Source organism: Citrus clementina, unplaced genomic scaffold (assembly GCF_000493195.1).
Source record: "Citrus clementina cultivar Clemenules unplaced genomic scaffold, Citrus_clementina_v1.0 scaffold_2, whole genome shotgun sequence".
NCBI classification, from domain to species: Eukaryota; Viridiplantae; Streptophyta; class Magnoliopsida; order Sapindales; family Rutaceae; genus Citrus; species Citrus x clementina.
The window spans coordinates 23,011,530-23,028,764 of record NW_006262688.1 but is presented as its reverse complement, the minus strand read 5'-3'; the positions used below and the strand labels follow the sequence as shown (position 1 = coordinate 23,028,764).

General features: G+C 36.2%; 3 protein-coding genes across 3 annotated transcripts; 1 reads left to right on the top strand and 2 right to left on the bottom strand.

Moving 5' to 3' along the window:
* Window positions 1-5,379: 5,379 nt before the first annotated feature.
* Window positions 5,380-7,668, bottom strand: LOC18050517 (glucan endo-1,3-beta-glucosidase 12). The gene is made up of 3 exons (XM_006447582.2): window positions 7,461-7,668; window positions 5,954-7,276; window positions 5,380-5,679 (listed from the first exon to the last, which is right to left on the bottom strand). The coding sequence occupies exons 1-3, from the start codon at window positions 7,543-7,545 to the stop codon at window positions 5,645-5,647; spliced, it is 1,443 nt and encodes a 480-aa protein (XP_006447645.1). The 5' UTR covers window positions 7,546-7,668; the 3' UTR covers window positions 5,380-5,644.
* A 2,176-nt stretch (window positions 7,669-9,844) lies between these two features.
* LOC18050518 (small ubiquitin-related modifier 1) lies at window positions 9,845-11,775 on the top strand. The gene is made up of 3 exons (XM_006447579.2): window positions 9,845-10,234; window positions 11,175-11,324; window positions 11,514-11,775. The coding sequence occupies exons 1-3, from the start codon at window positions 10,148-10,150 to the stop codon at window positions 11,580-11,582; spliced, it is 306 nt and encodes a 101-aa protein (XP_006447642.1). The 5' UTR covers window positions 9,845-10,147; the 3' UTR covers window positions 11,583-11,775.
* Window positions 11,776-12,026: 251 nt separating this feature from the next.
* LOC18050516 lies at window positions 12,027-17,235 on the bottom strand. Its single transcript, XM_006447581.2, has 10 exons — window positions 16,318-17,235; window positions 16,071-16,141; window positions 15,445-15,586; window positions 15,065-15,346; window positions 14,836-14,983; window positions 13,617-14,582; window positions 13,276-13,514; window positions 13,118-13,191; window positions 12,530-12,638; window positions 12,027-12,424 (listed from the first exon to the last, which is right to left on the bottom strand). The coding sequence occupies exons 2-10, from the start codon at window positions 16,124-16,126 to the stop codon at window positions 12,395-12,397; spliced, it is 2,046 nt and encodes a 681-aa protein (XP_006447644.1). The 5' UTR covers window positions 16,127-16,141; window positions 16,318-17,235; the 3' UTR covers window positions 12,027-12,394.

The window sequence follows — 17,235 nt, the reverse complement described above, 5'->3', positions numbered from 1 at the left end:
TAACACTTACAAATTTCAAAAACTTAAATCTTTTCAATACGGTCTATACAACTTTAAAATATCAATTTTGATAAAATCATCTGCCTTATAAATATAAAACCTTAGTTTATGAAAAACGTAATTTGTTCTAGAGATAGTTTAGGCATATTAATTCTTAAGCATTATTAAATTAAGCACAAACATAGCTAGGTTTAGGTATATCATCATCTTCACCAAATCCTGACTTTTGCAGCTTCTTCATAATAGTCTTCATTTCTTTCACATTTGATTCAATAGCATTCAGGGTATCACAATCCACTATTGCACCTAAATTCCCCTCAAACACGACTCCCTTGTTGAAATCATCCCTTTCTGAAACCCACCATTTGAAGTATTCGCATGTTGTTTGTTCGAGCATCTATAATAAAGCTTGTGATGATTCTCATCCGATTCGGATATCATCACTTCAGCTCTCATACGACATCTACAGATTCGGTTTGAAAACTTAATCAACCTCCCATTAACAAAGTTCCTCCAAGCTGGCTCATAAACTGGTTGCATATTTGATTGGTTGGATGTGTTTGAGCTTTGAGAATCCATATGGTTGAGATAGTGTTTGATCTTGATTATGTTGAATGCTTTTGTTGATGAGTTGAATGAATGCTTCTGTTGATGATGATGATAATGAGTGCTTCTGTTGAAGAGTTGAATGGATGATGATTTAAAACCTTAAGAAGAAGATGAAGATGAAATTCTGCTATAGTGATTTGCTGACTTGCCAAAGCCTTTTATAGTTGTTGCTACTACTCAAAATATTACCGTTTAGTTACAACGATAATAATGACAGTTTTAATTTATTTTATCCATATTTTTTTAATAATAAACAATATCAATGAAATCACATAAATGGGTAAATTGGTCATTTTTTAGGTTTTATGATTCTAGTACTAATTTTATTACCTATCGATTCTTAAAGCCTTATTTCGTGATTTATTATTTTGGCAAGAAGGGTATTTTTGTAATTTCAACAGTCTACTAACAGTCAAACTAACTAAATACTAACAACATAGGAGGTGCTTGTACTTACGTGAATACATTCTTTCTAAGTATTAATACGCCAAACCTCATAGGAGGTCCCTAAAAATTACCCAAGTGACATTGATATTAAATCCAAAATTGACAATTGTCCCTATATAGAGGATGAATAAACCCAAAATAGAAAGGGAAACCATCAATATCACTGTAAATTTAAATACCATCATATAAGTTCCGCCACCTAAATTTAAATACCCACCTTTTACAAGCTAATCCTACATTTTGCACACAACTTTTTCACTTTATGTAAACTCCAATTATTAATAACATAAGTTCAAGTCTTTTCTTTTATTAAAAAAAAATCAAAACAAAAATCACGGAATTGTTGATATTGTCACTGATTCAAGCTTGAATAACATTAGGCAAAAAGGTCCCCCTTATGAATAGAAACAATCTTATTCACAAAAATTAGCACCAACAACAAAAGAAACTCATAACCTGTTACTGTAGCAAAAGCTAGCCATAGCCATGTTCAATTTTTTTTCAATTCTTCTACTAGTATTATTAATCACATCATAAATAAGCAAACCTTTACACAGTTCATTGTGATCATGGAATCTTTTCCTCCTCCCTCTTGATGACATATCTTGGAAAGACATGATTTTACAGCCATTCTTCCTATCAACATCATATTTAGTTCTAGGGGTGCTAATATGGGTTAGAGTTTATTTATTCGATTCGATTCAATGCGAATTAAATGGGTTTGGATTTGAAAAAATTGATTCGTTTAATAAATGGGTGAATTTGATTCGATTCGCTAATAAACTAATCGAATTCGGGTTTGAAAATATTGATTCGTTTATTCATTTAGAATTCGTTTAATAAACAGGTCATAAACGAATCGAATACAAGTCGATTCGTTAAAAATTTGTTTAATTAAATTACTTTTTTGTCCTTAAGTTTATTTAATTTTTTTTTAAAAAATTGAAGGTTATTTGTATTATTAAGGATTTGTAATTTAGTATTTGGATGACTGTATATTTAATTCTAGAATATGGTTTGGGTTATTTGCATTTTGTTGTATGATATTAAATTTGCGGCTTTTTTATATTTTATTTTGCTTAATTTTGTTTATTAATTATATTTTTCTAAATGAATTGTAAATGAATCATGATTTGATTCGATTTGTTATGGATTCATAATAGGATAAATGAATAATAAACGAATCCAGATTCAATTCGATTCGTTTATTAATTCTAGTAAACGAATTAAATTAATCGAACCGAATTTTTGTCTAATAAACGAATCGAATCCGAATCAGTAGAATTTTGACCCAATTCGTTTACGATTCGATTCGTTTATTCGTTTTGCCACTCCTATTCAGTTCGATGACTACATGATTTCAACTCGGGCGAGGCAGCCGGTGTTCCACGGTTAGGGATTTGGGGTTGTTTCCGATTGCAGCTGTTGGTGAGTGGTGGGAGCTAGTTTTTAGTTTTAGGGTGAGTTTTTAGCTTTAGGGTTAGGTTTTTTTTCAATTTCACTTATATATTTTTCAGTGAAAATTTAATTAAATAAATAATTTGAATAAACAATTTTGTAGATTCAGGTATCCAACTTTTCGGATGGCAGTGCATTTGAATCCATATTTAAATCCATGTATATATTAAAAATCAGACTCTGGATTCGCATTTTTTAATATATGTATCCAATTTTTTTCAGATCTAAATCTTTTAAATCTTTATGGATGCGGGCAGATCTAAATTTTTTGACCATCCCTAATTGGATCGTTCTGGTGAAAAAAGCTTTTGACTGGTTAGCAAAGTGGGATCTACCTCAATGTATCGCGATAATTCTTCACTTCAAAAACTCCAAAAATCTACTGAGCAAGATTTCAAACGTAGTACAGACATCACACAAGTGGACAACAGTGCCATTCATAAAAGTCGGAAAGTAGTGTGGAGTCAATAATTGAGCATGTGAATGCACTCACTCTGTAAATTAATGGCTAAACGATGGAGGCAAAGAAAAGGAGAATCTCTGCTGCTACACAACTTTGATTCTTCTATCCAAATTTTGAAAGCCAGTGACCCCGACACATCAGGTGATGTACCATTTGCATACCCTCAATCATGACCCGCTTCGTGCTTTTCTTTTCTTTTTTCATTCCCCCTCAAAAGTAGTCATCCAATCCTCTGGCGAAATTGCCGAATCCTACAAATATTCATGATGTTATTTAAACGAAAGTTTATTTAGTCTTTATATTTTAAAATTAATATTTATTTAATTTTTATATTTTTTAAAATACCTTAAAATATTTATGTCGTTAAAGTATTGATCCTCTTACCGTTACTTTTTATTTTTCTTGACTTACTTTTATAATATTACCATTTTATAATAATTTTTTTGGATATTAATAAAAAAAAATTAAATTACTAATTTAATCTAAAAAATAAAAATAAAAACTTTATATTAATGTTTTTGCAAGCACCATTTACACACTTGTTAGTTTGCATATAATTTTTAACAATTAAAAATTAATATAATTTTTTTAAGGTTAAATTAGTAATTTAATTATTTTCTTTTTATTATTATCCAAATAAAAAAATTATTATAAAAGAATAATATTATAAAAGTAAGTCAATAAAAATAAAAATAATAATAAGAGTATCAATACTTTAACGGCAGAAATATTTTAAGACATTTTAAAAAATACAGAGACTGAATAAATATTAATATTAAAATATAAAAATTAAATAAACTTTTACCCTTTAATATTTGTAGGTGCAGAAGAAATCAAAATGAACATGTGAAAGTTGGCACACCAAATTTTATCTTTTGATATCATGTCGGTGAAATAACTTCACCCGAAATATAAACTTCTACGTAAAATAGACGGGAGTTGATCAAGTATGCGAGCAGCACGAGTGTTAAATATTTTTCCATTTAGTGAAGCTATGAAATAAATAACAAAGTGCAGCAGTTGGTGCACATGGCCACGTGGGAGCAACTCTCACAATAAAACTAGAAAATATCTACAGCAGTTTATAAATTATATTCACCAAGACAATTGTTTTTTTTTTAATACTGTTTATATAGGACTGTAGGTATTACAATTAATATTTACACACAGATTCTACAATTGGGATCTTCATCGTGGCATGTACTCCTCTGAAGTGCTGCCCAAATTCTTCAAACCCTCTCAAATATTCGAGGACTATCCACTCTACTTACATTTCGTGAGAAATAGACTGGCTCCACTTAATTATGTGATAATTGAGAAATGATTGTAAATAAGTCCCATAAATATTTTTATGGAGGCTCGAACCCTTGCACTCATTATTCTAAGTGAAAGGGCTTTTTTTTTTTTTTTTAATTTCCCAATTTTCACTGCTATGATGATTCATCCACGACTGTTCTACATGTAGCAATCATGATGTTGTGGCACATTTCTAACTAAAGATTCTTAAGCACAACCAAACCAAGCCTTAAATTTGATGACTTGCTGCATATTCTAATTTTACGGCTCATACAAAAAGCACCCATTCAATGGGGGATCCAAGGTCACTTTTTATGCCTCGATAATTAGGGCCTACAATTTGCTTTTCACTGCGCCCACTAGCTTTGTTACAGATAAGGTCTAAGGTCTGGTGATAAAGCTACATGCTTACTAACATGTCCCATATGGCACGAGAGACTTCATATCTTACAACACTATATATCCTTCCTTATGAGCTTTGCTCCCACTTGAACATGCTCTGCACTGAGCAATCACAACATACATAATAATCACCAGTTCGTGTGAGCATACTTTTTTCAACTCACACAAAAGTGGAATCCAACGGCACCTTAGGTCGTCATGCTTGCACTCACAGGAGCAGCAGTTGATTTCCTTTTTCATGAGCTTGGCAAATTGGCATTTCTCTAGTCAGGTTCAGTACTCTCAAGCAACAATTTGCCTCGTTTTATTGAAAAAAGTTAACTGAAATTAATGGCTTTATTAAAGCTTCTGGAGTTAAATAAGCAAAAAGGGGCCTTCATATTTAGGCTGGCTGGCGCTACGTACGCCACACACAGCAACGACCCCGTCACGAAAACTGTTACTGTATGTGGGACGTCGTATAGCAGGACCCTCATATTTAAGGAGCCTCTAAATTATAATAATTGTATCATATATCTCTCATGTGAACCACGTAAAATTATAAAACCCATAATTTATGTGATTTACACAAGAAATATATATTACAATTATTGTAACTTAACATTTGCCTCGTATTTATTATATAATGACCTGTTTCCTTGCAGGTAATTCTCATGAACTCACTGATCCGTCTTCTATCAGAACCGTCAATGTTGTTACTTACATTAAAGCTAAGAGAAAGATTGTCATTAATTGATCAAAGTAAATTAGGAGCATACATATAATATAGAAATAGAATTTAATTAATTACAAACGAGGATGTCAACCAACTACTGAACTACATAAAAATACATCAGAAATTCCCCCAAAATTATATGTAGCATTGAAACCCAAAAACAGCTACCATAATAAAATTAATTAGTTCTCTAATCCTCTTCATTAACCACCAATTATAAATAAAACCCATCTGCATTGCCTCTTGAGCTATCATCAGTATCCAGTGGGAAATTCACACACCCCATATCCTGCAAAAGAAGACAACAAAACAATACAAGCTCAGATCTTAGCAAAGATGAGTTATTATTTATTCACAGCAAACTATCTTTGACTTAAATGATGCCGCGTCATCAAAAGAATTCATTCAGTAACTTTTTTTTTTTTTGACTTTTTTACCGATTCCTGTGACTCATTGGGCCGCAAGTTAGCAAGTGAATGAAGTAACTATTGTGCGCCGAGACAAAGCAAATAAAATAAAATTTAATAAAAAGATTTAAGACTGATAGAAGACGGAACACGTACTCGGTGGCTGCGTAACAACGTAGGCCGCCCCGCCGAAATAACAACTGCCACCGGCGCGAGATTGCTTCTGGTAGTAGCTGTTAAACGCGAACGAAGCATGGGCCTCAAGAGTGTTAGGACTGTAACATGTGGCACCCGGTTGGATTGGACGGCAGTCAGCTCCTCCCTCACCGCAAGCGTAATCCAAGCCCCTCTGCAGCTTCTCTTTCCCCACTTCGGCGTTGGCCACGCACCACGTGTTCCCCGAAGTACTCTTCGACACTCCCCCTCCGCCGTTGACCGGCGCCCTCACCGTTGGACTGCGGTTGACCGGCGACCTGTGGTCGTGGTAATTCTTCAGACCCTCCACCGTAAACGGAATGTTGTAAACTTTTTCCTCGTTGGGGTAGAAAAGCCCGTAATTTCTCTCCGATGTGGGACCCGGTTTTTGGTCCTCGTTGAAAAGCGCGAAGAGATAAACGGTCAGATCAGCCTTTGGTCTCAGAGGGGTCCCACCACCAGTCAAGATTCTGCGGACGAGATTTCCGTTGTACGCAGCAGCGTTTTCAACGCTTGCACCATTCTCATTCTCATCCCCTTTAGACGGCCATCCCGTCTCCGTTACAACCATTCTGATGTCATCGTACTTCAAGGCAGACAAGGCAGCGAAAACGGCGTCGATTTGGGCATCGAAGAGGCTGAAATAACGTAACCCGTTACCCGCATCCACGACGCCGGGGTTCTCCCTAAACAAAGCGTAGTCTAAAGAGATGACGTCAGTGTTTGACTCGTAGGCGAAAAATGGGTATGCATTGACCATTAGGAAAGAACCGGTTTGGCGGAGGAAATTCAACATGGGCTTGAAAACGGGTTCGATCAATTCGGGTCGGAAAGATCCGGCTGATGACGGGTAAGAATTTTGCAAAGCGCTCAAGGCAATGGGTGACGAGACTTTAATGGAAGAGTGGAGATTGTACTTGACAAGAGCTTCGTGGACGTTTTTCATGGCGGGCAGGAGAAACTTGGTGGTGTTATGCGGGTCGACGAACACTTCATTGCCGACGCCAATGGCTTCGATTTGAGTATGGGGGTGGTAAGCGGCGACGTTTTTTTGGACCCATGAGAAGGCAAAGGAGGGGCGTTTGGCTGCGGAGAATAGAAGCTCGTTGGGTAAGTCGACGGTGACTTTGATTCCGGATCCGGATAGGGCTTTAAGGACTGCCGCGTCGGTGTCGAATACTTTGACGCGTTCAATGCCTTGAGATTTGAGGAGCTGCACGACTTTGGATGCTGATGGTAAGTTGTTGGCTATGCGGCCGTAGTTCACTCCTATTGATCCCGCGTCTGCAAAAGTGTAGAACAAAAGCATATGAGAAATAAAAATGAAGAAAAGGGTACGTACGTTGCTCTTTCTTTTCCCCCTTCTCCCCGGGAAAATGCTGAACAATGCGCTCGTTCTCCATCATTTTCCTTTTGTTTTTTCCCGGAAAAAAATGAACAGAGCGAGAAAGCAAGTTAGTGTTTTTACCTGCAAAAATGAAACTGGAGAGAAGTAAGAAAAAGTAGAAAGCAAATAGACAATCCATGCTCTGGTTCTTGGTGAAGCAGAGCATGAAAGGGAGAGAGGGAAAGAGAGAGAGCGGGTTTGGGGGTGTGAGTGTTCTGGTTTTGTGTGCAAGCCAAGAGAAAAATGTGTGGAGTAAGAAGCAGGGAGTGAGTTTGAGAGAGAGCAGGGATTTGGGATATAAAAAGAGCAGAGACGATAGAGACGTTGTGGTTCGGGATAATAGCATGCCGCCCCTAAATTTTAGCGAAATAATAACTCAGGATACATTAGAATTTGGCTTTGGCATACATGATAAATCTTAGGAAATTCGTTATATTAGATGAGAAAGGATTCGTCATCTATGCGATTACAAAATCCGTTGTTAAATTATTGAAATAATTAATTACAGTATTTGGTTGTCACTTTTTTCCCCCCTTGAAAGAGACTGTGTGCTATATCGATATGAACTTTGAGAATTATCAGGGATTAGTATGAAAATAAATTATACACCATGCTTTAACTGATATTGAAGAAAAGTATAGGGACCATACTGTTACTGTACTGTTATTTTTCCAAGTGGGAGATGGTGGGAAGGGACCCACGTGTCACAAAATGACAAGAACAAAAGAGGAGAGTGTGTGCACGGACCACGATTTCCAGTTGGGTTTGGCTCAATAGGTACGAACCACGTGGGTCCGCCCCTCACGTGGACCCACGAACTCGACCGTTTTATTTTAGTAGTACTGCTTGGCAATACTATTTATGTAAAATTAAATATTACAACAAGTGATCATGAACTTCGAAGCAGGGTTGTCCTCTGGTCCTTACACGTGTCATTTATGAGCTGGAATCCAAAATCGTTGATTGATTCTAGCGAAGGTTCATTGATGTTGGTGGTGGTGTGGTGCAGTGTACAAAATATAATGGCCCAAGTAATTAGGTGAAGATGTTTATTACTTTCGAGGCTGCTGGATTTGGAACGTTGGGTTGAGGAGACAGGAAATGGCAGTGTTTAACGGGAATGGCAAAAGAGAGTGGTCCAATAATTGATGCGATTTGTAATGTTACACGTTAACATTAAATTTCACAGTAAAGAAAGTAAATAACGTTCAGAGTTTCAGGTTAGATTAGTAAATTTGGAAAGAGGGGAAATTTTATCTGGGGCAAAGAGATAGGGCTGCCTCTGCAGCCTCTGAGGAAACGCAAGAAATGTGGAGCCGTGCGCATGCGTAAATGAAGACATGCTGCTGCAGCATGTGGTTAAGGGTAAAGGGAGGTCAAAATCAGTAAGTATGTTATCACTTTGGGAAGTCTAGTTTTGTATTTTTTGCTGAACTTTTGCTTTGTTTGCTACATGAAAGGGTTACTTCAAAGTCCATTTCCAACTATTACTAGGACAGTAGGAGGGGGATCAATCTGAAATTTGTTGCGCCTGGACCAGTTCAATTTCGTTACAATATATCGTCCCGTATATGCTTTCAAAAATTTTGGTTTATTTAAAAAAAAGAAAAAGCATTAATGAATTCACATGACGATAGTGGACTCGAATCCATTCGACTTTTTCATCCAATTAATGGGGTTGATGGTTCGCTCAGGTCGGAATCGGATTAATATATTGATTTTGCAAATACAAAGGTGAAAAGGGCCATACAGAACGGAGACGGGCCATTTTGATCAAGCCCACTTGGGGCCTCATTATTGTATAGACGGCAAACAAAAGTTGGTTGGACTATTTGCTATTTGAGAAGGCCTTGGGTACCTCTCAAAATTCCTCATAAAAATTATTTTTAATTGAAATTATCTAAATAATCAAAAATAAATTAAACTTATTATTATTTTAAATGAATTTTCAATTAAATACTTAACTAAAGCATTCTTTTAATTTTCTTATAATTTTATAATTTATAATTTATATATAGAGATAGAAACTATCTAAAAAGTATTATAGAGATAGAAACTATCTAAAAAGAAGGAATAATTTAAGATTTTAAAATTTTTATGCATTTTATCAAAAAAATTAAAACAAACATTCTTGTTGGAGTAAAATTTTATGGCAAGATGGGCGAGTTTAATATATAATTTGTATCTCATAAATTAAACTGAGAGTATTTTGAGATATAAAATTCGAAAGGGCTGCTATACGACATTTGCTGGGGTGTTGAAAGCTACAACCCATTAGGTGATGGAGGGAAGCCCAATGTACGCAGTGAGGCTAACATATATAATAAGCCCTCTCATGCCACTGCATATTTTTATTAAAAAATTAAAAAAAATAAATTAAAATCTTTTAAAATTAATGAAAAACGTGAAGTTATAGGATTTTATCAGTCCATCACGCGGTTGAGATATCCAGGAAACTGTTTTTTTAACCACTCTATCATTCGCCACATATAAGAGGACACACTGACCGAGCTCCTCGAAAGTGATCTCCGCGGAGATAAAACCCAATTTCGTTTTTTTATTTGTTTAATTTATTTTTTCTTTACAAAAACGATAGCTAATTACAACTGTCGTTCACTTGCTCGAGTCTACGCTCCCAAGGCTTTTTTAAAGGGAAAGCCCTAATCTCATCATCACAACACAAACGAAGAGATCGAAAGAGCAAGAGATAGAGAGAAAGAGAAAGAGAGAGAGAGAGAGAGAGAGAGAGAGACGAAGCAGAAGAGAGAATGTCAGGCGTCACGAACACTCCGCAAGAGGAAGATAAGAAGCCCAACGATCAATCGGCTCACATCAATCTCAAAGTCAAGGGCCAGGTTTTTATTTTCTGCACGATTAAAACAATTTAATTTTAGGGATTCATCTTTTAGGTTTTTTTTTTTTGTTTGTTAGTGTAAGTTACGTTGTTATTTTGAATAGCCGCTATTGGGTTGTTGAAATAACGGTTTCTGCAAGTGGGTTTGGTTTATCTGGTTAATTAGGGTTTGTTTTGGTTAATTGTTGATTTTGGTTTCTGTGGTAAAACTGGTTGAGGTACACTTTTGTGTTTTTTTTGGGGGCCTTCTTTTGCGTTGAAGTGTATCTATGGATGTTTCTGATCATGATGCCTATATTGGTTTGTATCATGTCTAATTTTTTTTCCCAAGTCAACTGTAAGTAAAAATATAAACCTATTTTCGCTTCAATGAGTTTTATTCTTGAAATTATTTCTTTCATGTTTTACACTTATTGATTCCTTGCTTCTAGTCGTCTCTTTTCAACCAATCAAACATAGATTTTCTTTATTTGCTTTGGCGCACAAGTCTAGTGTTTTTGAATTTAAATTTTTTCTTTTATTTGTTTTCACTCGCCAGTCTAGTCTTGTTGAGTTAACTTTCTCTATTATTTGTTTTCGTGTGTTCCTTTTTAAAAACCTTGGAAAAACCTGAGTGGAATTATGCATGATGTAATTTTCTTTTGTTAAAAAAGAAAAAAAGGATCTTGTAGTGCATGTTGAAACATAGAATATGAATCTGGTAAAATTAGATCAAGGAATGAGATGGAATTGATCACACCTTGCAATCTGATTCAAAAGTTTTAACTTTATCCTTGTCAGTCTCTATTGACCGTATGGATCTGGAAATTTTACTATTGAATATGCTTTTTCACTATTTAATAAATTCCAATACACTTTCTCCTTATCGCGTTATGCAGTAATTCATACATGTCTCTTAGCAAATGGTCATTACAGTCGAACTAATAAAATTGCAATTGTAGGATGGGAATGAGGTTTTCTTCAGGATCAAACGAAGCACCCAACTAAAGAAGCTTATGAATGCATACTGTGATAGACAATCTGTGGAGCTGAACTCAATTGCCTTCTTGTTTGATGGCCGCCGTCTTCGAGGAGAGCAAACCCCTGATGAGGTATTTCACTCCCCCCCTTCCTCTCTCCCTGAAGAATACACTCTTACCAATGTCTGTTGACACAGATATATGAATATATCTGCATTCTTAGCATGGACAGTCATCCAATCACACTTTTGTTTTTGGGACATTCATGAGTATTTGTTGTGGATGCATTCCTATATTTCTCTAATTCTTTTTCTGAATCAGCTGGAAATGGAAGATGGTGATGAGATTGATGCCATGCTGCACCAAACCGGAGGAATGCTGATGTTCTAATTATGTAATGCTCGTTTGAGAGCTTATTAGTAGTATTAATGTAAAACTATTTATGGATGGATGTAAGTTATGCAGAGGCTCAAGATTGTGTATTTGTGATCTACACCATTATGTTTGGATTACCTAAGTATGTAGCTCTTTCTTCAAGAGCCCTGATCGTTGCGGTTTATATAGAAGCTAGAATTTAAATATATCTGTGATGATTGCATCTTCCTTTACTGATGTTTGAGATGGGCGATTCCATAATGTGGCAGCAGCCTGAGGCCCTGACCGAAGTTGCTCTTGCCTTTGAAACATAATTGTCTGGTAAGAGGAAGTACAACAATCTTTTCTGTTATCTTCCTGTATGATTTAGCCATAATTTGAATCACAGCTAGCATAATCCCTTGTTTCACTCCTTGAAAATGGTCTGTCATCATAGCTCCGTTAGGGAAAGAATGCAGCAGTCAAAACTCAAGAACTAGGTTCCTATTTTGTATTTAACTTCCCCTCTGAACTTTAATCCACAATTCAGAAACATTGATCAAAATTCTACGCCTGTACATGCTATTTTACATCAATATAATCAACAAATGTATTTCGCAAAAGTGGAGAGACGAACTGAGCTTGGGATATGAAAATAACTTCTCGAAGTCCATAGAATGTGGGCATTGGAACCATTTCGGGATGATGACAGAGCCCGCCCATTTTTGGTCTGAGATTAGCTGCTTGTTCTCCTTGTCAATGGGTATTATTTACTGGGACACATACTCCCCTTATCCAAAGACATATTTACACTTCTGTGAACCCTCAAAATAGGGCAAGAACTTACTTCACTTAATGTGGATTCTCCGTACTTCCGACTGCAACAACCATAAGCAATGCAATCAGATCAAGGAAGCTTATATAACGCTGACAAAGTATGCTATGACAGAAACGCATATTCATTCACATAATTGATGACTTACCAAATTTTGACCTCTTTGTGTCGCTCTATTATGTCTTGAATCTGAGTATTGTGATCTCTTTGTCTGACCAAGCAATCTTTGAATGAAGTCTTGTATATGATTATAGATGCTGCATTCCAACATATCAGAAAATAATTCATAAGCTGACTGAGCATAAAACTTGTGATAACGAATTAATAAGCTGGAAAAGAACAAGCAGAAAAGTTAATTAAATGAAGTTTTAATACAATAACCAGAATGCATCTTCCTGTCTTAATTATCTTAGAAAGTAATTTAGCCAATGAACCAGAAAAAATCATGAATAATACTCACGGCCTTCATATGAAGCTAAAATTCTAAATTGAACAGACAAGCGGGGATTCGATAAGACAGAAATCTTTCTTCAATTTAGAGAAGGCAAACTTTATTAATTAATTCCATCCTAATATCATAACCAAACTCATAAATAACATAATCTGCTGGATGAAATGATGAAGCCAAAAAGATCTTCAAGAATGTTCATGCACAAATAACCCATCTTCAAGGCAAAGCAAGACACAGAAATGACTATTTGAGATTCAAAGATCAAGCAAAGTAAAACTAAAATACCTAAGGCGGTGTCTGTTGCAGGCTGCGAAGAAGGCAACAAAACCATTTAATATGCTCCTGACGGCACGAAAAACCTGAAAATTTGTTACGAACAATGAGAACCATTTACATAACTGCATCATACAATTTGTCATATGTAATTATATATGTTTTCAAACCTGAGAGAATAGGTCATTCCAAAGTGAACGCCACATGGAAACTTCATATGTGGTTACTGTAGCCTCAGAAGCTGAAGCAAGTTGGAATATGCTACTAACAGTCTGCCAAATATCTCCCATCAACTCAGATATGGAGGCAAAAATGAAAGCCCCAAAACTTCCTAAAGCAAGGAATATGCGAATTGGAGAATATAGTATCTCCCAAAGGGTCCAAAATATTGGGTATAGAACTGAAGTTCCTGAAATACAAAGCGATAAGAATAATATAAAAATAATACAAGGTTTCAAAGACTCTGTTGACTTGAATTAAGTAAAAGCTCAAAAATGAACAATGTACTTACCAATTTTCCAAAGAATTGAGATGATTGAAGATATAGGCAAAAATATAATTTCTATTAGGTCACCCAGTAGACTGGACGAAGAGTCGATTATAACACCAACAACTGAACAGAAACTCCTCGCTACTTGGATGAACATGTTCCAAATTGGAAGAAGGAAGCTCAAGGACTCCGTTAGAGTTGCTGCCAATGGTTGTGTGACAACTGAAAAGAATGACTGGAAGGTACGTGCAATTGCTAAAAACCATTCAACTGCCTTTTGAAAGTTATGAAGAAATAGCATGGTTCCCAAGTACTTGATTCTCGATACCATCTCCCAAGTTTCTATCCAATCAAAAAGAGGCCCAAATAAACGAGATACAGTTGCTTTGAGAACAGGAACATTTTTGTATAAATCATAAAATCCTATTAGAACAGTGACCACTGAGATCATCACATATAAAGCTCGAGCTAGCGGGCACATCCATGGCCGATAGAGATGACAAAATCCTGGATATGACTGGAGGAAGATAACCCAAGATGGTAACCCAGCTTCTAACAGAGTAAGTAAACGCAGATCAAACATTATAACTTGCCTCAACTTAAATGGAAGGTCGCGATCATTGAACCTAAACAAAATCAAAACATCACAATACTGGCTAGCTTCAACTGCAGTTTTGCATTCACTGGCATGAGAGTCAGAGCTGTAAGATGAATCTTGAATATCACTTGGTGTTGCCTCAGTATACACATCAACTTCAACACCGGAACTCATGCACCTTGTTACTTTTCTTCTCTTATAAGGCCCAGTTGGAGGAGGCGTATGGGGCTCACTTGTTCTATCTTCTGTTGGCGCTGTGCGACCAAACTGGCTATCGGTGAAGTTAAGAGAAGTATCTTTACCGCACTGATTATCAGGGCAAAGACATCCATCATCCTCAACAGGTTTAGTCCTTGAAAAATCTTCTTCGGCATCATAGAAGATCTCTCCTGTAAAGTTCAAATGAAATATCATCAGTATTAGCTTCTTTCCGGCTTATATAAGTCTCCTTCAAGTGATCTGTGATCCTTAGCATATCTATGGGCAATCAAACTGTGATGTGTGACCTACTGACAGGCAACATAACATATCAGGTATCCAAAGACACAACACCGATTAGGTAACTAGTTTAATGTACTCATCTTTTCTACGTTTCAAGAACCTAGGTTATCATAAAAACATTAGGCGAGGCCAAGAATATACCTGCGGCAGAATCTAAATACTCCTTCAATTGAAACTGCTCGGACAGTGTCCCTGAGAACCATGAGGATATACAGCTTGCAGCTTGGGCTATGCTATCAAATTCCCATCTTTGCATAAATTTAGCCTCTATAGCCAGGGATGTATCAGTCTGCAAGTGCCATGAAAATCAGTAAACAAAGACATCCTCGATTCAGAGAACAAGATCTGGAGCACAAACAAGGGACACTACCTGAAGTTCATTCAAGTAGTTTATGCCTCGTACATTGGTCCACGCAACTTCAAATACAATAAAACCATACAAGGTTCTATGCAACTCACTGCTTAAAAGCAAATGGCTGCGCAGTGTCTTTACAGGTAATAAAACCCTCTTTCGAGAGAGTGTAGCGGCATCAATCAATGAGAACCATCTCTCCAACTTTTTGGATTTAATAGCAGCAGGTTTGGAGCAACTGTCCTTTCCCTCTTTTCTCTCCCTCCGTGCTTTAGTATTTGCAAAAGGAGATAATCTGGACTGAGAATTTAAAGAAAAAAAAATGCAATTTAACATTGTGATCATTGTCATGTAAAAAAAAAAAAACAATATTGATAAACATAGGCCTATTTAACAACCTTGGTAACCATCAATTGCCACAAGTGCGTTGGCCGTGCACCTATGTCCCTCAGCCATGGCCGATTGTCCACCAAAATGTAGAATTTGTTACTTTCCAGGGCCAAGAAGAGACTAAGATCTGAAAGATATGATTGCAAGTCTCTGCAGGGATAAATAGCAGAAAATGCATAAATTTTTCAGGCAAGCCAAAAGAAGACAACAATGATTATCAATCCTCCATTATTAACAGCCAAATCAAGCCATATAGCCAAACACAAGCTTTAACACGACCATAAATCCCCAACTCCCAAAAATATATACAACCTTAAGCTTGGTGATTTCCCGGAAAATTTCAATTTGCTCAAAAAATTTCAATGAAACAAGAAGAAACCAAAATAATCAACTTAGTTCACTTTCCACTCAAATTAGTTAATAAGTAAATCGACTACAATTCCCAGTTTCAAAATCCACATAGAATATTACTGCACGGGGGCCCCTGCGAGCTATTCTCTTGCTAATGAAACAGTTCAAATTTTAGTAAACAATTAACAGTGAAATCAATACGGCATTTCCACCAAATTTAACTCAATAAAATCATTGTTCAATGATCGAATTCAATAAATATAAAGAATAAATAAAACCATACCCAATTTGCAGACTTGTTAAAGGGAAAACACATTTGTCATCATTGTCATTCCCCATTGGAAACAGAAACCACTGCCACAGAGAAAACACAAAAAAAAAAAAAAACTTTTATAATCGATATTTTGTTACATTAAATGCAAATTATTAAAACAAATACATGCATTCTTTATAAATGACACGTATCGGTGCACGCATATTAACTTAATACGCACGAGTAATGTAGAGGCAGAGAGAAGGAGATACGGTACCTTGAATTTGATCAAGCGAGTTCCATTGGCGGAGAGAAGAAGAAGAAGAAGAAGAAGAAGAAGAAGAAGAAGAAGAGAAACGAAACGGGTGAGAACAATTCACCGCCAAACTTCATAACAAAAAGGTGTCCACCGTGGGCGAATCAACGGCCGCGATTGGAGGCCGCCAAGTGGAGAGAGATCAAACGGACAAAAAAACTAACAGAAACAGAAAACAAAAATAAACAAACACGGGTCTCGGTCTCCGTCCCTGTGCCTCTCTCTAACTAACTTCTAAACGAAGTCAAAATGAAAATCTCAGAAGAAGAAAGAATAAGCGAATTTGTTTCTGTATTTGGAATTAGAGGTTGCTTCGGCTTGCCTTGGAAGGCGCGTGAAAGGGGAGACTTATTATCATTATCATTACTACTACCATGAATAATAGTAATATAATAATAATAATAATAATAATATTATTATTATTATATTACTATTATTTGGTAAATGATAATGAATGAATAAACGGGGGATAGAATGGTAAATTAGGAATGCCTCCCTCGGGATCTGATGATAGATAGGATAATACTTCAATAGAGGGGGGGTTTGGCGCCAGGAAGAGGAAGATGGCGTTGTTGAGTTGTCTCTGTCGTTAATAAAACAGAAGAGCCACAAACAATCAACAAGCCTTTGGGGGGCTGGGAAGCTGCCCAGAAATAACCTGTTCAAGCTGTGTGATTCGCGTGGATGCCTCGTCTCATTTTAATTTGTGCCGGAAGAATCTTCTATCTTGTATGAGTTCTCACGACGTGTCATGCAAATTATAGCTAAATGGCTTCCCTTCCTTACCATTAGCCCTTTGGATTTTCTTTTTCATTTTTTTTAAATTTTTTTTAAAATACCACCTGTAATGGATGCTTGGGGGTTATAATCTGTTTTCAC